The following is a 21,162-nucleotide window of genomic DNA, read 5'->3' on the forward strand; positions in this document are numbered from 1 at the left end:
TGTGTGTGTGTGTGTGTGTGTGTGTGTGTGAGAGAGAGAGAGAGAGCGCTTGTGTGTATTTGATGCAGATCCTGGACTGTGGTAGGCAACCATATAGGGTGTAATATTGGGAGGTGAAGGACATATATAATGGAAGACACTTCAATATTACTTTTTGTAAATGTACATATTTTAATGTCAGAAAATACCATTCTTCATTGGAAATAGATATTTATTTTATATTTATTTCATGACAGGTCAAGACATGTATTTCAGAAGGGAACAAAGCTTCCAGTGGGCAGTAACACAAAAGGGAAAAATTGTTCTTTCCAATGTGTTAAGATTATCTAAGATTCCTTAAAAGATTAAATGATTAAGATTTCTGTCCTACAGTCCTTTGATTACTAATATCACATAAAGAATAATGCTGAGAAACACAGGTGCATCAAAGGAGTTTGCAACTGTCATAGAGCTGTGATTCTCGGGAAAAGAGATTCTCAATAGATGGTGACACTCTTTTGATTCTTCTATTCACAGATGACACTGTTCAGACTGCAAGGAGTGCTGGAAAACTACAAGTACTTCCTGCCACCAAAATTCACCTCCTTTTTTTAACACCAGTATTCTCCAAGTGATGCTTTATGACTACAAATCATGGACCACTATGATCTCTTATGAATCAAAACCACAGGTGACCCATATGGGAAAAGAAAGTCATATGGTGTGCACAAGCAGGTTGTAGCATACTTAGCAATATGACTTGTACACAATATAGTGCATAATATGCAGTATAATACAATATACAATATAATATCAGAGAATACATATGACCAGAAAAGGATATGGACTAGTTACATAAAGAGGTAGTGTGGAAAGAGTACCCACACTAATGTGACCAAGGACATACTGAATTAAGAAAGTCTACGTGTACTTGACCTCTCTCAATTTGACACTGCTGACTATCATCTTACTTCTTAATACTCTCTCCTCCTTTGACATTGCACTTTCGTGGTTCTCCTACCTCTCTGACTGTGGCTTCTGTCTCCTTTTGCCCTTAACATTGCACAACAAATTTCTGTCCTTGACTCTCTTCTCTTTTATACTCTCCAGGTAATTACCTATATGCTGATGATGAAAATCTATACTTCCAGCTACACCATCTTTACTGAACTTCATTCCTGTACTTCAAACTTCCTGATAGTTATCTACATCTGGGTTTCTAGCCTTCAGCTCAAATTTAGCATGTCCAAAACTGGACTCATCTTCTTTCCACAAAATTTTCTTTCCCAACTTTATTTCTGTTGATTGCACAAACAATTCCCTAGTACAGGGGTGGGGAACTTGCAGCCTCAAGGCCACATATGGCCTTCCAGGTCCTTGGGTGTGACCTTTTGACTGAGTCCAACTTTTTTTTTTTTAAATCAGTTACATATTTATTAAGCCCTATTATGTGCCAGGCACAGTGCTAAGCCCTGGTGATAGAAAAAGAAGCCAAAGACAATCTCTGCCTTCAAGGAGCTTATAATCTAACCAGGGAGACAAAAAGCAAACAAGTTTATACAAAGAAGGCTATGTAGAGGATAAAACAGGAATTAATTTATAGAGGGAAGGCATTAGACACCACTAGATTAAATGATCTATTTCATTTCATTAATAAGCCTTATTTAGGCTTTGAGGGAGCCTATCCAATTCTAAATTTATGATTTTGTGATTCAAAAAACAGGATGCTACTGCATAGAAACCTTCAAATGATACATTTTACATTGCTTGCAGGGGTATGCTGTCTCAGAAAAAAAAATACATGCATAACACACTGAGTCCAAGTTTCACAGAACAAATCTTTTTATCAAGGGGATTCGTTCTGTGAAGTTTGGATTCAGCCAAAGAGCTGCTACTTGAGGACCTAATTTCACTGCTTTCCAATATCAACACTTTATATATATATATAAAAGGAAATACAAATTTTTAGGACACTAAACACAGCCAGTCCTATTCAAATGTGAATATAGATGATATTCCCAATCGAAATGTCTGGGGTGGGGGTTATCAAAAGTTTTAAGTTGTCCATACCGCAATAGATAAAGTGTTGGACTTGGAGTCAAGAAGGGCTGAGTTTGAATTCTGCTTCAAACACTTAACTACCTATGTGAGCTGGACAAGTCATTTAACCTTTCTCAAATTCCATTTCCTCACTGATAAAATGGGGGAAATAAAAGTTACCCTACAGGGATGTCATGAAGATCAAATGAGATAACATATTAAAGCCCTTTGTAAACCATAAAGTGCTATATAAATGCTAGCTGCTATTATTACATCCTTCACTAACACAGACAAATGACTGAAATCATAGACAGGCACATTCACCATATACAGTATAAGACAATGCAAAATTAACAGCCAAAGAAATTACATTAGATGATTTCAGACTTTAAAATATAAAATAGAATCCACACTGAAAGGAAACCTGGGTCCTTTGGCCCTGTGAATGATTCTGTAGAAGGCACAGACTTTAGAGCATTTGGGACTTTTGAAAAATGAAAATATTCAATGAGTATTTGTCATAAAAGAATGAAAAATCTGGGCTCTTTCTCAGGTTCTATATCACATTCTTCTGAGCCCCAAAGTCAAATCCTACACATGAAATTAAACAAATTAAATAACACAAATAAAATTTCTCTGCACTTGGCTAATTAGAAGCCAAAAGGATCCTTAAAAATACTTTGGTTTAGAACTCTAGCCTCACCAAACCTCTACAAATCATGTTTTCTTTTTTTATGAATGGCAATGTCAACTGCCTTGTCAAATGTTCTCTCAATGCTTAGATTTTCATCCACAATACATAAACAGAAGGCAGGAAAAAATATTAAACGGAAACAGCTTCATCTGTAAACTCTGTAGCACTAAGTCAACAGGCTGAAGCAGAGTGAATCTACAAAAAAGATCTGCCGTTCATAGAACACAGTTTCGGAAAGAGGACCCATAAATTAAAGATGAAGAACTGGGTCAGTTGCTTCAGCAACTTGTTACAACAGCTGTCAATAATGACATGAGAAAAATAGAAATAAATAGCATTTGTTTCCCAACAGGCTTCCTTAACAGGTAGAGTCTTACATGCTACGCTACCTTTATCTATTCTGTAGGTCTCTTGTATGTACCTAATCATTTACTGTGTTTCCCCCACTAGAACATAAGCTCCCAGAGAACAGGGACTATTTTTGCCTTTTTTTTTTTTGGTAGTCATACAACTTGGCACAGTGCTGGTAAATAAGAAGCATGTATTAAATGCTTGCTGATGGTTGATGTTCAACACTCAGTATCTCCAGCATGAAAAGACAAGTTTGACGAATTTGTACGCTGTTTAAAAACATGTCACCTAGTCATACAGTACCGTACCTATGTTTTGGTTCTGGTAAGAGTGAATGTATGAAGAACAGTTTCATTAGTAAACTTTTCAGTCAAAGTGCTACATTAAAGACAGTTGTATAGAAAAACATAAATTAGTGTGACCAATACAATGACGGTTTATATGCTTTCACTGAAGAAATAAATAACGGTCCTAATGCTTGCTTGTCAATCGCAGCTCACGCATGTCTACTGTATCTGTTCTATCTTTTCCCCTGACAAAGCCAGCCCCTAGGTCAGGCCCTCATTGACTCTCAGCTGGGCTATTATGAGAGTTTTCCAGTTTATCTCTGCTCCAGTATGTCCCTTCTCCAATTCACTTTTCAGAGGGCCAAAATAATCTTCCTAAAATATGACCACAACAATCTCCTATTCAAAAACTTTCAGAGCCTCCTCGTTAGCTATAGGATAAAACATTAATTTCTTAGTTTGATATTTAGGACTTTCATAGTCTGACTCCTATCTCTACCTTACTAACCTCAGTTCTGTTTGTTTGTTTGTTTTTTACTTTTTCTTCTTTAAGACCGGGCCTCCCTACTTCATCCAAAGGAGAAGTGCAACAGCCACTCACATGACCAAACCCAGTGTTAACTTGCACAGAAACTTCAACCTATTCCAATCTGAGCTTCGCTGGTCCACTAGGCTACTAAGGTAGCCAAGCGGAACTCCACTCCCAAAGTCTCACCATACTGGTGACAGATTTAGTGTAGACACCTGACTAGCTCAGTCCAATGAAGCTTGAACAACTGAGTTCACACAATTCACCAGCCTCAATCTTCCTGAGCAAGAATAACAGATGTGAGCCACCATGCCTAGTGACCCAGACTTATTTCATACTACTATATCAATACTACATGTCAACCAACACGGACTCCCACCTCCAAATATTTACAAAGTTATACCCAACCTCTTCCAGAAATGCAATTCTCATCTCTCCCACTTGGAATCCTTCTTCAAGGTTTTAGTTTAGGTGCTATTTTCTCCATAAAGACTGCCGTGGTCCTGACTATGTTAATTTCTGCACATGTGGTATCTTTACATTGGAAGGCAAGCTCCTTGAAGACAGAGACTGTGTGGTATGTATTTTTATAATCATAATACTTAGCACAATGTCTTGTATATAGTAGATGCTCAATAAATGTTGGTGGAATTGTATCACATTTTACATCACTAGATTTGGCTAACTGTTCTAGCTTGTTGAGTTTTTTTAAAGTCTTTTTGGGTCCTGGCTTTGTCATTTAGAGGGTTAGAGATTCCTCATAGATGTATCATGTACAAATGTGATAAGTATGCCTCACCCAAGTAACTGATATAGCAGGTGTAGAGAAAATGACTTCACATGTAGCTTATGTCAGGGTCAACATACTCTCTAAATGCTACTGGCTCTCTATTCAGGTTCTAGGGAAATCAAGGGGTAGGTTCTAATATTTCCTTATAGATTAATAGAAATCATGCTCTCATTAATTACTCATTTAGTTTTGACCTCCAACCTCATTTATAAACCATAGAAACCTCTTTTCCCTTCAGTCTTCTCTCTCTCTCAATCTCAAACCCCCTAATCCCATAGGTTTAAACAATGTCCATATTACTACACATACAGTTTACTAAGTAGCAAATATGAAGAGACATGAATAAATATTTAATGTATTGGAAGTGGGAAAACTTCACAGACATAGTCACCTCTGTGCTCTTTAAAAAAAGCAGAAGAAAGAGAGATGGAAGGGAAGTATTTTTTACAAACACTACTACAGATTCTTTCTAAACTCTGGAAACAATTCTCTTACATTAGCAATTCAGATCTCTCATCAATTCTCTCAGAAATATCTAGGGAAAGAACTTGGAGACAACAGCTAATGCTTGTAGACCTCTCATATTCTTTTTTAGATTTCCATTCAACCAAGCCTTTTTGTACTTTGCCCTGTCTTTGCTCCATTTTTCTTCTTTACAATGAAGAAGGTATTGAGAGGATGTATTCAACAGGACAGATCTGTTATGAAATCCATATCTATTCTACTACTTCTCTTTCTCTTCCCTCGTCCAAGTTCCCAGTTAGAAGTTCTGACCCTTTATTTTTTTTCCTTATGTCCCTTCCCTTCACATTCCACCCACTGAAAATGGAGTTTATTTTTCTTTTGACTAATCTCTAGCCTCCCTATTAATCTCCCATCTTCCCTCCTCATCACGACCACACTAAACACTATGTTCTTGCTCGCTCTCTTTTATATGGGTCATCTAAAAGTAAGTTTCATGTTTGGACTGCTCCCCTATACTGTGTCCGTAGGGTCTTCTCATGCACCCTCATTTATGTGAGATAAGGAAGTTTGACTTCTTCCTGTCCTCTTTCTTCCCTGGTGCATTATTCTTTTTCTTTTCTTTTCTTTTTTATTTTGGTCTTTTAAGTTCATCAAAATATAATAAGACCATTCCCAGCCCTCTGAGGGAATTCTGAGAGGATATTTGTTTCTTCGTCCCCATTAGAATATAAACACTTCATTATCATATATAGTCTCTTCTAATCTGGGAGGGTGGTGGTGTCCTTGACATCAACAGGTAAATTAGGAAGTAAGGGTCTGGAGTAAGGATGAATTTAGTTTTGGACATACTGAGTTTAAGATGAGTGACCCTGCTCTCCCAATCCTTTTCTTTTCCTCTTCACTGGCTCACCCCCCCCCGCCCTACCCCTTGGCTTCCAAACATGCATATTTCTCTTATCTACTGGAAAAAACTTAGCATGACCCTGTTACTCCTTGTTACTTCAGACCTATTTCTCTCCATTTCATGCCAAACTTAGATTTTACAAATCAAAGAATGATCTATAACCACCACTTTCACTTTTTCATCAGCTATACATTCCTTAATTCTCTGCAATCTGACATTCCTCCAAAAAACATTTCTGAAATTGAACTTTTAAATGTCACTAGTGACTTCCTAATCATCCAATACACCTATTTCTCATGAGCTTCCAAAGAAACATAAGACAATCCTTGTCCTCAAGGGGCTTACAATCTAATTGGGAAAGAATAGTTCAGTAACATTAAAAAGAAGTGAGGCAGGTGTAGGACTGGGGCCTCAATTTAACATCTTAATTTTCCTTTACCTCTCGCCAGCACTTGACACTGCTACTGGCTACTTTTAATATATCCTAATTTTTTCAATCCTCAAAGTTCAGCCTTCTGCCCTTTTCTATAAATACTCACAGAATTCTTTTATCAGGACATCAATTCTCAAAGATCTCAAAGATGTCTCCCAATATCTCAAAGATGTCTATAACCTTCAAATGAGAAAGAATATGAAAGTGGATTATTTAACAGAGTGATTTTGAAGCAAAGCTGAGGAGTAAAATGGAAGTATGAGAAGAATAAGCATTTATATAGCACCTGCTATGTACCAGTCACTATGCTAAGTGCTTTACAAATACTATCTCATTGGAGACAATATTGAATTTACTGAATATATTGAATGAATACACACGAATACACACACACACACACACACACTGTTGAGGAAGGGACAAATCAGTAGGAAGATTACAGTAATCCAGGCATGTAGTTATAAGACTCTGGACTTAGGCAGTGAAAGTAGAAATGGAATGAAAGAAATATGTAAAAGTATTATGAAGGAGAACTGTACTAGACTGACTACATAGCAAGGAAAAGAGAGGAACAAAGATGACTCAGGTTTTAAGTCTGTATGACTGAGATAGACTTTGGGAAATGCGGAGGGAACACCAATTTTTGTTATTGTTAAGGGGTTTCCATAGGATCAATAGCTAGAAGAGGACTTGGTGAAATACTGAATAAATAACTAGACAGAAAAAAAAGATGAACAAAAGCAGCCCACGCCCCTCATGTTACTGAAAAAGAAATTGAGGCCCCAAAAGCTTAAGGGTATTAAGGAAGTAAATAGAAGACACAAATTTTGATCTCGAGTCTCCAAACTAATGTGACTCCAAACTTAATGAGATTTGATGGAGGTATGGAAGAACAGAGTGAGAAAATGCTGAAACTGGTTTTATATGTATTACTAAGTCTAAAATGAGAATGGGATCTGGAAGCAGGAAGGTAGACTAGATGACCTCTCAAGGTACATTCCAGCTCTGAGATGATGAAAAGAATAGTATCAATTGCTATCTTCCCTCAAAACTGAAGCTAACATTGAGAAGTAGGACTCTAATTCACATAAACATAACTAGTCTCTAACTAGAGCAAAGACCACATTATATAATTTGTACCCTCTGATTGCTTTTTCCTTAAAAAGTTTAAGCACTGCAGATTACAGCACTATTCATTCACAGGAGATGGCTAATAGGTCTCATTTGTTCAGCAGGAAATCGTAAAACAGGTCCTTCCATAAGAAAACCACAGACAATCATCTGAGTGAAAATTTATGCAAAATAACAGATTAGTAATAGTTTTACACCAGCAGGACTTCATGTCTCATTATTTTATTCTAATAGAGTTTAATATTAGAATTTGGAAAGGAACAGAAAATGGAAAACTCCTGTAAAATTTATTGTACTCTTTCAGCTATTATGGGGTTTCATTACAGATTTCTACTCTAAGGCATTATTCTTTGTTTTAGTTTCAAAAAGTAGTTCCTACTTTAAAAATGGCTTTCTGGGAAAACTCTATATTTGCATGAATTCAAATGAAACTGTGTTGTCTCTCTACTGTCATTATTCTGTTCAATGGTTTGTTATATATTTTACAGGGTTAAGATATGATTAACAGAGAATTCCTGAAAAGTATTCTATAAAATAAAAACAACTATTGGAAAGCTTGGCATTTAAATCTTGTGTTTTATAATTTTTAAATGGTAAGTTCTTTAGGAAATAATATGACACAACACATGCCAATACCACAATCATGAGTGCACAAATAGAATAACTGGATCCTGTTGTTAGAATACAGCATTCAGGTTCTTATATTGAGAATGATTTCTACTACGCTCAATTCAACAAACAATTAGATCTTCAAAATTTTCTGATGTAACACGCATTGGAATTCTGTAATGCTGCTTCACTGCATCCCCATGAGATGACAGAAGAGTAAAGAGATTATAAGGCTACAATGGCAATAACTGACACAAAAATAAAGGAAAAAGTCTTTTGAATGGAATAGAATTGGAAAAAAAAATGGGCTTTTCTCAGGTAGTGCTAGAATAGAGGATATACATTCAAATTGGAAGTTCCATATATGTTTATAATAGAGCCGTATTTATTAGCTCAGCATTAGCAGTACAAAACATGGTTCCCTCTTATTGAGAAAGACAATAGAAAAAAATGCTGGTAAGTTTTCCAAATGAAATCAAAAGGTGCAATGACCTATAATGTGCTTAAAAATTAAGATTCTCTAAGCAAGCAGCTCTAGATTTCAAGTAATTAATGTAACATTTGTACAATGAAAGGCAACAAAAAACAATGAAGTTAATCTACTAACTGGTTTCTGAGAAATGCTAACTCAATGTTTTTGCCCTTTAGTAGACAATTGTTTTATTTCAGATGGGTAGCATTTTTTAAAAAGTGAATTAAAAAAATACACCTCATTAATGCAATTATTTCTGATGTTAATAAGTTTAATGTTCACATAGAGAATGCAGGGTCATAAACCAACAAAATGTATTAATCTCTCATGTAAATAAGTGTCTTCCAAAACATCTTAGTAATATTTGCACAGCAGTTTTGGAAAAATATCACTAATATAAAAGGAAATTTTCAACAATAATGTATACTCAAGATGAAAACAAGCAAACAAAAATAAAACTGAAAGCAAAATTGTTTTCATTTCAACAAGAATAAACAACAACTACAAAGAACCAGGGAAACCAATACAAGAGAATAAAAATTACAGAGAACTGGAAGACCAATGTACCCAATAATAGTAACAGAAATAATAACAGCACTAAAAGACAGCTGGTCTCAGATATATTAGAGTGACAAATCTTGGTTCCAGAAAATAGAAGATGAAACACACTTCTTACCCCTTTCTGCATGAAGGTGTGGAATATACCAGTCAAATGGAATTAATGTGTCTGTCACGTTTGCTTAACTGTTCAGTTACAAGGATGATTATTACAGGAGTAGGGAAAATAGCAAAACAATTGATAAAATGTTTGAAAAAGCAAAGCAAACCAAACAACTTCTGGAGAACATTATGTCCTATCTTCCTGAAAAACATCAAGGAAAGTCCAAAGGGAACCAACCTTTCACAACAGAATTTGTCTTTCTTAGGGAGCTAAAAGTAGAATTTTGTTCTTCAGGATGCACATTTAAACAAGATGTGTTACACATCTTACACAGAAAATGAAATCAAGTGGTTTAACTAATAGTTCAGCAGACCCCAAGCAAATAACAATGTAAGAAGAAAAGTGGTTGTGACCATGTATTCTCTATTGTCTTTGACAATCAAGGCCAATCAAGCTAACAAATAACAAACACTAAATGCCTACTATGCACCAGGAACTGTGCCAAATGCTGAGGATACAAAGAAAGGCAAAACTAATTTCTGCCTGCAATGAGTTCACAGTCTACTGAGGAAAACAACAAACAAAACAAATATGTACAAACAAAATATAACCATACTAAACAAGACAGTCTCAGAGGGAAGGCTCTAAGATTAATGAAAACTGGGAAAGACTTCTTGCAAAAGGTTGGCACTGTAGGTGAGACTTGAAGGAAGGCAGGGAAGTCATGAGTCAGAGATGAGAAGGAGAAAGTCTCAAGTATGGGGGGGACAGTCAGTGAGAATGCATGTAGTCAGGAGATGGAATATTGTGTACAAGTAACAGCAAGGACTCTAGTGTCACTGGATCACAAAGTATGTGGGAGAACTATAAGGTGTAAGAAGACTGGAAAAGTAGGAAGAGGCCAGGTTATGGAAAGTTTTAAAAACCAAACAGAGGATTTTATGTTTGATCGTGGAGGTGAAAGAGAACCACTGGTGTTTATTCATTGGGGGGAAACGGTGATAAGGTCAGATTTGTACTTTAGGACAATCAATTTGACATCTGAGTGGAGAATAGAATAGATCTAATGAGGAGACACATGAGGCAGGGAAAGCAACCAGAAGGCTGCTGTAATAGTCCAGATGTGAGGTGATAAGGGACTGTACCAGTGGCAGTGTCTGAGAAGAGGTCATACTGAGAGATGTTACAAAGATAGAAACAATAGGATTTGGCAACTGATTGGATATGGGGGTCAAGATAGTGTGAGGAATCAAAGATGACACCTAGGTAGCCAGCCTGAGGGACAGGAAGAATGGTGGTACTCTTAACAGTAATAAAGAAGTTAAGAATAAGGGAGGCTCAGGGGAGAGGGTAACAAACGTGTTAAGTTTTGTGAGATTTCCATTTCAAGAGGTCCAACAGACAGTTGGAGATCTGATACTAGAGGTGAAGAGAGAAGTTAGGCTCAAATCTTCCAGCCAGTGATAAAATATGAAAATTCCTAACTAAGTTATACCAGCAACAACAGTAAGACACATATCATTGTTAGCAACATTTAGTCAACTAAAAACATCCTCTTTAGGCAGCATCCGACCCACTATCGAACTGAGAAGACCAAGTGAAGAAAAATCACATCAGGATGGATAAGCAGAATGGGGAGTTTAAGAGGTATTAATCTAAGTAAAATGAGCAGAAGAATCAAATCACTATAAAAATAAAATAAAGACTATTTTTACATGGTGAAGCACAACTGTGAAGAAGTGGCAGACTGAGAGACAAAAATCCCTATGTATATAATAAGAGAAAGAAAATCCAAGAGTCAGACAAAGAAATGCAAACAGCAGGTCTTAGAACAATAGTTACAGTCAGTGGACAAAGTCCCTACTTGCACTTACATATATGCTTAAGTATGTATATATACATGTATGCCTGTGTATATGTATATAAAAATCTTTGGCAACTTCCTGGAAGGACATCTGTACTACTAGCATTGTCTATCAGTCCCACACGTAACAAAAATATATCACACCACAAAAACCTAATTTTATAATACTTGGTCATGTGACTATTGTTAACATACTCTTAAGAAATGAATTTTTGGGGACAGCTAGATGGCACAGTGGATACAGCACTGGCCCTGGATTCAGGAAGACCTGAGTTCATATCTGGCCTCAGACACTTGACACTGACTAGCTGTGTGATCCTGGGAAAGTCACTTCACCCCATTGCCTCGCCACCCCCCCCCAAAATGAATTTCCTCACAGAGATTACCTTATCAGGATTGTGGCCAGAAGCACAGCTTTACCTCTGATTCTATGGGAGAAAGATTATTCTGTAAAGTGAACCCTAATCTGGAAACTGAGAGTCTTTCATAAAACTATAAACTCTAGTGGCTCCATATTACCTCCAAAATAAAATATAAAATCTTCTGTTTGACTTTTAAAGGCTTTCATAACCCAGACCCTTCCTACCTTTCCAGTCTTCTTACACTTTACTCCCCTCCACATGTTCTCTCATCCAGTGAACACTTATTGATAACCTGGTCCCTTTCTAATCTTTTTAGATTTAGATTTTATGGCCTCCCCTTCATGTATTCTATGATCCAGTGACACTGACTTCCTTACTGTTCCTCACAAAATACATGTATTCTGATTCCTTGCATTTTTACTGGCTGTCCCTCATGACAGGAACATTCTTCAGCCTTACCTCATTCCCCTGGTTTCCCTGGCTTCCTTCAAATCCCACCTTCCGCAAATAGCCTTTCTTAATCCCTCTTCTTCACGTTAGTGTCTTCCTTCTGAGGTTACCTTCATCTTACCCTGCAGACTGAGTATGTGCACACAGTTGTTTACACACTGTCTCTCCCCCTTAGAATGTGAGCTTCTTGAGGGCAAGGGCTGTTTTTATCTCTAGCCCATAGCTGACCTGGACAAAAAGTACACTTCATGAATTAAGATCTCACTAAACTGAAAAAGAAGAACATACTTCTGGAACTCCCTTTTTGCAGAGAAAGGGAAACACAATCAGTGTACAATGTATTTTCAGATTCGGTTGACAGGCCAATTAGTTTTGCTAAACTAATTTCTTTCCTCTTTATTCTTTATTCTTCTTTATAAGAGATGGCACTCTAGATGGAGAGGGGGAAAGGCTATATTAGGAAGTAAAGAGTATTAAAAAAAAACTAGCAATAAAAAATTTAGACGGTCACAGGGAGACAAGGACTTGGTACAAAAAGCCCCTCAAAAACTAAAGAAAAAAATGTATAAATGAGGTAGTGAAGAGAGGGTCATCACTAAATATATAAATAGTAAAGAACAATTTCTTTGTTGTTTCATACAAAGTCCCCCTTTGTATGAAATACAAAAAGAGAATACAGAAACAATATTTAAGTGTGTAGCACAAGAAAGAGAGATTAGATTTTTCTGAATTGACATGGGGAAAGAAACAGCAATAAAAAAGTAAATGAACATTTCTTGGAAAGGGGCGCCACAGATGAATGTTGCTCAAGGATAGGAAAAGGCAAGGAGGCTCCAAATTATAATTTTTATCTAGACAGGGAGAGGGAAGAGAAAAAAGAGGAACAAATTTTAAAAATGAATTAATGAAAACAAAGACAATAACTCGAGTAACCTTAAAGTAAAAAATAAAAAAAAAGACAAAAACAAAAACAAAAAACTTGAGGTAAGACCAGAAAACTGACAGAAGCTGGAGAAAAGCTATGAGAAAAGATTAACATCAAAGTCGTATAAAGAAACCTAAAAGGAGACACAAAGTTTAAATTAAAAGATTATAGAGGAAAAATAATGTAAATTAATTAATTGGAAGGAAATGGTAAAACTTACAGTTAAAACACTAAATATGAATGAATTAATAAAACAGAATTAGCATAATGGATAAAGAAATAAATTCCAACAACATGTTGCATACATAAATCGTATTTAAAAATTAGACATACAAAAAGAAAATTAGGGATAGAAACAAAACTTACTGACGATCAAAGGTTTTTCTTCCAATCATGATATCAGACAAAATGTCCTCCCTTTCCATGGCTAAACAACTCAAGAAAGTCATCTATCCATGCCTCCACTTCCTTTCCTCTCAATCTCTGGAATATCTTGTCTCTGATCACATCATTCAAATGAACTGCTTTCTCTAAGTAGTCATCAAATCTAGTGGCCTTTTCTAAACCCTCATCCTTCTTGATTTCACTGTAGCTTTTGACACTCTCAGTCACTCTCTTCTTGATAATTTCCCCTCTTAATTCTTCTACCTGTCTGATTGTTCCTTCACATTCTCCTTTGTTGAATCTCTACTAAGATCACAGCAGTTAACTGTGGGCTATCCTCCCAGGTAATTTTCTCTATGCAGATGATTATCAGATCTATTTAGTCAACCTTAACCTTTCTCCTTACCTCTAATCCTATCTGTCTCTTGGACTAGATGCCCCATAAACATTTTAAACTGAACATGTCCCACACTGAGGTCATTATCTTTCCCTCCAAACTCTCCTCTTTTCCAAAATTTCCTATTTCTGCTGAGCAAACAACCATTTTACCAGTTGCCCAGGCCAAGAGCTAGCAGGAGTAGAAAGACTGAGTGATTTTTAAAAAAAACTGATTAAAGAACCACTGGCATGTTTGTAAGCAGCAGGGAGGTAGCCAATAGAGAAATTAAAGATTACTGGGATTGGGGATAATAGAGAAGACAATCTGCTGGAGAGGAAGAGATGAAATTGGATGACTTGTGCAAGTAGACAACTTTGCCTTGGCAAGGAGGAGAGTTGCTACTTCATAGGAGACAGGGGAAGAGATAGTAGAAGAAGGTATCTGAGTGAGGTAAGAAGAGAAAAGAAGAATGAAAAGAAAAGAAAAGAATGAGAAGAATCCCACTAACTAGCCAAACATGTTTCAGTGAAATATGAAGCAAAGTTCTCAGCTGAGAAGACTGGAAGTAAAGGAAAGTCTGAAGAGGGAAAGAAGATTTGGAAAGCTGATATACTGAGAGAGAAAGGGAGATAGTGAATCTATTAGGAAGTCTATAAGGATTGCTTTGCCTCAGAGAAGCCTCAGTAGAGATTATGTGGAAAAATTTGTAGTGTATGCATTAAGCATGGCTTCATGGTTTTTTCCATGCCTTCATTCAGCAGCATGTGACTAGAAGAAATGGTAGCAGATAGTAGGAGTAATGGGACTTGAGTGTAGGAGATAGCGTTGAGTTAAACTTGTTCACCAAGGGGTCAAGATGGGTAAGGGAGGTGAGTGTAGCCAGTGTAGAAGTGATGGCCTCTGAAAGAACTTAGAGGTGGAAGTATTGGAGATCATAGTGAGGACAAAGAATAGAGTTAGGGGTTATAAGACAGGAGGAAGGGTGTAATAACCACAGATAATGATTAAAGGAATTTTCAGAATTCATAAACATCTTTATATATAGCTAAGGTGCTATAAGGTAAAAGAACACATAATGAATGGGAAATGAGTAAGTTGAGACCTAGGAAGCTAGGGGTTTTGAGAGAGTATCAATATGTATGTTAAGGTGGCAGGAAAGGGGTGGGGAGAAGAGTAGGAGATGGGCACTAGATTAATTGAAGAAGGAAGTTCAGTGTCCTGGAGGGGCAGAATGGATTAGTAAACAGAATGTAACAATGTTATTTACAAGAAACACACTTGAAAAATAAAGATTCATCTGTAATTAAAATAAGGTGCTGAAGCTAAATCTATCATGCCTCAGCTGAACTCAAAAAGGCTAGAGCAGCAATCATGATCTCAAACAAAGCAACAGTAAAAACTGATTAATTAAAAGAAATAAAAAAGAAAATTACATTATACTTAAAGGCACCATAAATTAATACCAATACTTAATATGTACACAAAAAAGGACTGAGTATCTAAATACTTAAAAGAAACATTAATCAATTTACAGGAAGAAATGTCTTTCTTTACTGTTGTTAAATAACTGTTGAAAATCTTGCTGTACCCCTCTCAGACCTAGGAAAATATAACCAAAAGATAAAGATGAAAGAATTTAAATGTATGAACAGAATTTTGGAAAAACCAGAAACAATTCTCTAGCTATTACTGAATGGGAACAGAAGAGAATATACTTATTTCTCAGCTATGCATGTAACCTTTAGAAAAACTGACTATGTCCTAAGGCATAAAAATTTCACAAACAAACGAAGAAAAGGAGAGGTATTAAACACATCCATTACTGTCTACAATCCAATACAAATTACATTCAATAAAGAGATTCTGAAGAAAGAATTAAAAATGAACTGGGAACTAAGTAACTTAATCCTAAAGAACTGGTGGGTCAAAGACCAAATCACAGAAAAAAATAAGGCATTTTCATTAACAGAAATAACAACAAGACAACATATCAAAACTTTGAGATGTAAACAAGTTAAGAGAAGAAAATTCATATCTCCTAAGACATAAAAAAAAGAGATAAAGAAAAGATCAGTGAACTAGTGTGTGACTAATAAAAATCTGGAAAGCCAACAAATTTTAAAAAGAGATTTTTTAAAATTTAAAGCAAAATAATAAATAAAACTATGAATAAAGCTAGAAGATTGATCATTTGGTGGGATGGGAGGGAGAAAGGCTAAAGAAACCATTAGCTAGTTTGATGTTTTTAAGAGGAAAAGCAAATTGATATCAAAAATTAAAAAGAAGAATTTCCAACAACAAAAAAATGAGTAGATACTTTGCTTATTTTGCTTAATGATAACGAAATTTACAAGGTAAATGAAATGGATGAATATTTACAAAAAAAAATCTGAATGAACAAAAATGGAGAATGTAAAAGTTCAAGAAAAAAGAAATTGAAAAGAAAAAACCTAAAATATGAACTTTCAAAGTAAAAAAACAGACGGGAAGATGGATTTGCAACTGAATTCTATCAAACATTCAAAGAACAATTAATACCAGCATTATATAAACTGTTTGAAAAAATAGAAAAAAGGGATCCTACCAAATTACTTCTCTGATACAAATATGGTCTTGATACCTAAACCAGGGAGAGACAAAAAAAGATAAAGCAAGCTATAGACCAATATCCCTAATGAATATCAACACAAACATTTTAAATAAAACATTAGCAAAGAAGCTAGAGAGCACATCAAAAAGATTTTACATAATGAACAAGTAGGATTTATTCCAGGAATGCAAAGTAGATTCAATATTTTAAAAAATCCGAACATAATAAAATATATTAAATTTTTTAAACACTAAAAATCACATGATTATATCAACTGATACAGGAAAGGCTACTGACAAAATACGATACCCATGTGTGTTAAAACTATTAAAAAGCACAGGAATAAATAGTTCTATTTTTACTATAGTTAATAGTATCTTTCTAAAACGATGAGCCAACAGTGTTTATGTAATAAAGAAAGATTAGAGTTTTTTTTCCAATAACATCAGGAGTAAATCGAGTATGTCCATTATCATTACTATTATTTGACATAATGCTAGAAATGCTATAGTAATGAGAGGGGAAAAAAAGTAGAGAGAACAAGTAGTCAAAGAGGAAACAAAAAGATCACTTTTTGATGAGAATATGATGCTCTACTTAAGAGAAGCTTACAGTAAAATAAAAAGATTAACTGAAACAATTACTTGAACAAAGTAGAAGAATATTAAATAAATCCACAAAAATCATTAACCTGTCTCTCTCTCTTTCTCTCTCTCTCTCTCTATATATATATAATGTGAAGAAAACTCAACACAAAAAGATAAGAGAAATGGCCTTCAAAATAACTATATAATGTATAAAATAGTTAAAAGTCCATCTACAAAGACAATGAGGAAGTACAGAACTACAACAAGAAAACATCTGTTATGGAAAGAAATACAGAACTAAATAAGTGGAGGCATATTAATTGTCAATGGTTGGGCTATCTCAATGTAATTAAAATGACAATACTATATCTTTATTTATTTTTTGTTACATCAAACATTACTTTAGAAAAAATCATAATAATTCATTCAGAGGAACAAAAGTTCAAGATTCTCAAAGGAAATAATGAAAAGAGGCAGGCGGAACCAGAAGTACCAGATCTCAAACTATACTACAAAGCAATAATCATCAAAATTAATTACTGCTGATTAAAAAGTATATTAGTGGATCATTGGAAGAGTTTATGTATACAACATATGGAAGCAAATGAACATAGTAATGTAGTATCTGATAAATCCAAAAACTATCTATTTAACAATCTAATTAACAATGCTGGGAAAACTGCAAAACTGTCATGTAGAAATTAGGTTTGGACTAACATATAATATAAAAAGACAAACTTCAAATATATACGTGACCTAGACATAAAAGGCATTTGTTTAAGATATGAAATTTTAAACAAATTAGAAGAGCAATGGAGAAAATATTTTTCAAAAAATAAGTGATAAGGATGATCACAGAAGAAATAATGGGCAACTTTGATTACCAAAAATTGAAAAGATTTTGTACAATACAAATCAATACTGTTAAAATTAAAAGTAAAAGATAACTGGACAAAAATAAAAACTTTCATAGCAAGTTTCTCTGATAAAGGTTTATAGATAACCAATCATTCAAAGTCATTTAACCTCTTAGTACTTCAGTTTCATCATTTGTAAAAATTAAAGGGACAGACTAAGCAATCTCTGAAGTACTTTTCAGCTATAAAATCTGTAACCTCTGAAAACCATCATATCTTTTTACTAACCATTTTAAATTTCAGAAAAACAAAATTTTCACTAAAATAGTATTCTATTAATTAGATACAAAGATCTAGCTATACTCCGTATTGGTAGAGGATACAACTGTTCTCTATTTTGGTGTGAATGGAGGCTCTGAAGCTATTTATGTTGGCTCCACTATACAAATGTTCTATACTAGGTGCTTTTCAAATGATGTCATCATAAAGTCTTTGCTCTATATGAAACCCTCATTTTACTTATCACTGTTAGAGTGATGTATCTAATACTGATTGCTAACATTCTTCAGATGTCATTTTGTATTTATTTCATTATTATCACAATCGATTCAGGGACCTTCTCAAAGCATCTTATCATATAATACTAATGAGAACATCCCAAAACTCAGTACATTAGACACAATCAGTATTTCATGAACAGGAGTGAAGGAGGTGAATGTTGGTAATAATTCATGGTTGAAGCTTGGCCAACATGTGATCAGTAATAAGACAAACAGACAAGGGATTGGAGAGTAGAAGATACTGTAGCATTCACCAAGGGATTAAGGTAGGGAAAGGAGGAAAGTACAGTCATCTCATGACATTCTATTTGTGGCTCTGGTTATTCACAGGTTGGCTACCAATAATTAAGTGGGAGATAAATTTTTATAAAAGTTTCAGTGTGCTGAAGAACTTGGGGAAGTTGGGAAGAACACACTCTTTGGGAAATCCTCTTTGTCTTTTTACCATCCAGACTCAGTCATTTGATTTTCACCCACAGTGATCACTATATCTTGCATTTTTCCTAGGAGAAGGAAATCCATGAAGCAGTTCAGTCACTGCAGTTACACCAGCAGCTGCTGTGAAGATACTACATAGTGTGTGAAATACTAATCTCTCTCATGTAAAAACTGCAACATTTTTATAGGCACAGTTTGTTGTTTTACTTGTTTTGTATGTTAAATAAATCTGATCAGAATGATTAAGATAAAGATTTTGGGGTAGTGCCTAGAGTTTTTCTTGGTTTTTCACATTTGCATGACTCCTGCACTCCTAACCCCTGCAAATGCTGAATGTATGTACAGCAGCCAGTGTAGGGATGATGGCTTGGGAAAGAGCGGAAGTTTGTATTGAATGGAGGACACAGTGAAGATGAAGAACAGGATTAGTGATTATAAAACACCAGGAAAGATGTAATTTTAAGAGATTTATGCTTGGATAAAAGAATTTCAGTTTGTGAACAAAGAAGTAGAACACTAGGCAGTGATGGTAAAATCAAGAATGTGACTATCTCTGTGCATAGCTGAGGTGAAGTGTATGTAGGGAACAACAACATTTATGCTCAACTCCCCTATTACGAAGGCAGAAGATGAGAGAAAGGTTGGGGGCAGGCACTGAACTTATTGAGACATAGGGAGAATGTCCTGGGGACATATTATCAAAAGATAATAGCCACCAGGCCTAAAGGACTTTCCCCCTCCATTATCAAACTAAGATATGTCACATCATCAAACAGTAGTATCTGAAAAAGGAAAAACACCTGTCTATCCCATATGTTCTTCTTCCCCCCTCCCTCCCGCCTCCCACCATTTCCTCTTTATCCGGGACAATGACAACACACTGAACTCTGGTTTACTCAATTCTAAACATCATTAATTGAAGCTGAGAATTGACTTCTTCAAACAAGAAAAAAGGAATACACTATTCTAATGATGGGACATTCCAAATAAAAAAAATTTTCAAGGCTTATGGAAAGTATGCTGTGGAATTTGCTGCCACTTAAGTCAGGATAAAAAGACTACAACACTTTTTAAATGAATAATTTTACCATTGATAAAAATTTTTTTATGACTTTGATTAAATCAAAGCAGCTAAATCCTTGATTTTAAAATATTTATCTCCCTCCTCAGGCAAGAGTGCCCTACCAAGACCCATTCTTGTTTCTATAAGTGGAACTACATGCATGTATGTATAGTTACAATCAAAGTTCCATTTTATAGTCAAAGATTCCCCTTTCCTAATTCAAAATCAGACAAACTAATTCTGGACAAACCTTCAAGTTCAGAGAGCTGACATAAAGCAAGACTACACAAAAGGTAGTGTAGATAGGACACTGATAACTAAAAATAGAAGAAAAAAAATGGGATGACTTAATTCTTATTTTGTTTGTTTTTTATACGAAGGAAAATTATCTTTGGACCAGAAAAGGCAGATGAAGAATGATTAATAAGAAACTGATATCTAATATAAATAAATAAATAATAAAGAGTGTACCTAATTGCTCTGGATAAATTCAGATGACCCAGATGAACTATATTCTCAGGTACTGAAAAAAATGGTAGATATGATTGCTGTGTTAATGTTCAATGATATTTGGAAAACCATAGAGACTAGAAAAGATATTAAATGGAAAAGGGGAAATGTTCCAATATTCAAAAAAGGCAATGAAATGGAGTTTGCAAATAACAGGGCAATGAACCTAATTGTGATTCCTGGAAAAAGTCTAGAACTAAACTCTCCAACAGATGTCCCAAGGACCTGTGCTTAGCCATAGTCTGTTTAACATCTACATTAATGCATACTGACAGAGATGGTGTCTTTATCAAATTTGTAGATGGTGATAAAATCCAATTGCAAAAAGAGACTCAGGTGGGCTAAAACAACGGGCTGAATTTAATATAATGTGAAATTTAATGGGGACAAATGTAAAGTCTTACCTTTGGGCTCAAAAAGATCAATTTCACAAGTGTGACAGGAAAGGCATGGTTAGACAGCAGTTTTCTGACAAATATCTGGGGGGTTTTAATGGCCTGAAAGCACAATACAAGTTAACAGTGTAAAAGGCCCACCAAAAAAAAGCTAATGTTATCTAGGGCTTCACTAAATGGGTCATAACCTTAGAGAAATAAGGAGGTGAGAAAAAGTTCCATTGTAATTGGCCCTGATTAGATCACACCTAGAATGCTGTCTTCTGGAGAACCACAGTTTAGGAAGTACATTGTTAAACTGTAAAGTGGCCAGAAAAGGTTAACTAGGATGATAAAGGGCTTTAAGTCTATGCTCTATGAGAATCAGTGGAAAGAAATGAGGATTTTTATTTGCTTGGTGAAGAGAAGATGCATATAACAGCTGTCTTGAGTATCTGAAGAGTTGTCACTGGA

At 35.2% G+C, this 21,162-nt stretch overlaps 1 protein-coding gene across 4 annotated transcripts in view; it reads right to left on the bottom strand.

The window, feature by feature from the left end:
* BTBD9 (BTB domain containing 9) overlaps nt 1-21,162 on the bottom strand; it is a 501,893-nt gene that overhangs the window by 277,490 nt on the left and 203,241 nt on the right. For 3 of the 4 annotated variants that reach the window (XM_027876445.1, XM_027876441.1, XM_027876442.1), the window contains exon 7: nt 16,294-16,329. The exons of the other annotated variant lie outside the window; for it this stretch is intronic. In XM_027876445.1, the coding sequence (XP_027732246.1) occupies nt 16,294-16,329 (36 nt within the window). The remainder of the gene's footprint in view (nt 1-16,293; nt 16,330-21,162) is intronic. 4 annotated transcript variants of the gene reach the window in all.

Source organism: Vombatus ursinus, unplaced genomic scaffold (assembly GCF_900497805.2).
Source record: "Vombatus ursinus unplaced genomic scaffold, bare-nosed wombat genome assembly UNPS02014811.1, whole genome shotgun sequence".
NCBI lineage: Eukaryota > Metazoa > Chordata > Mammalia > Diprotodontia > Vombatidae > Vombatus > Vombatus ursinus.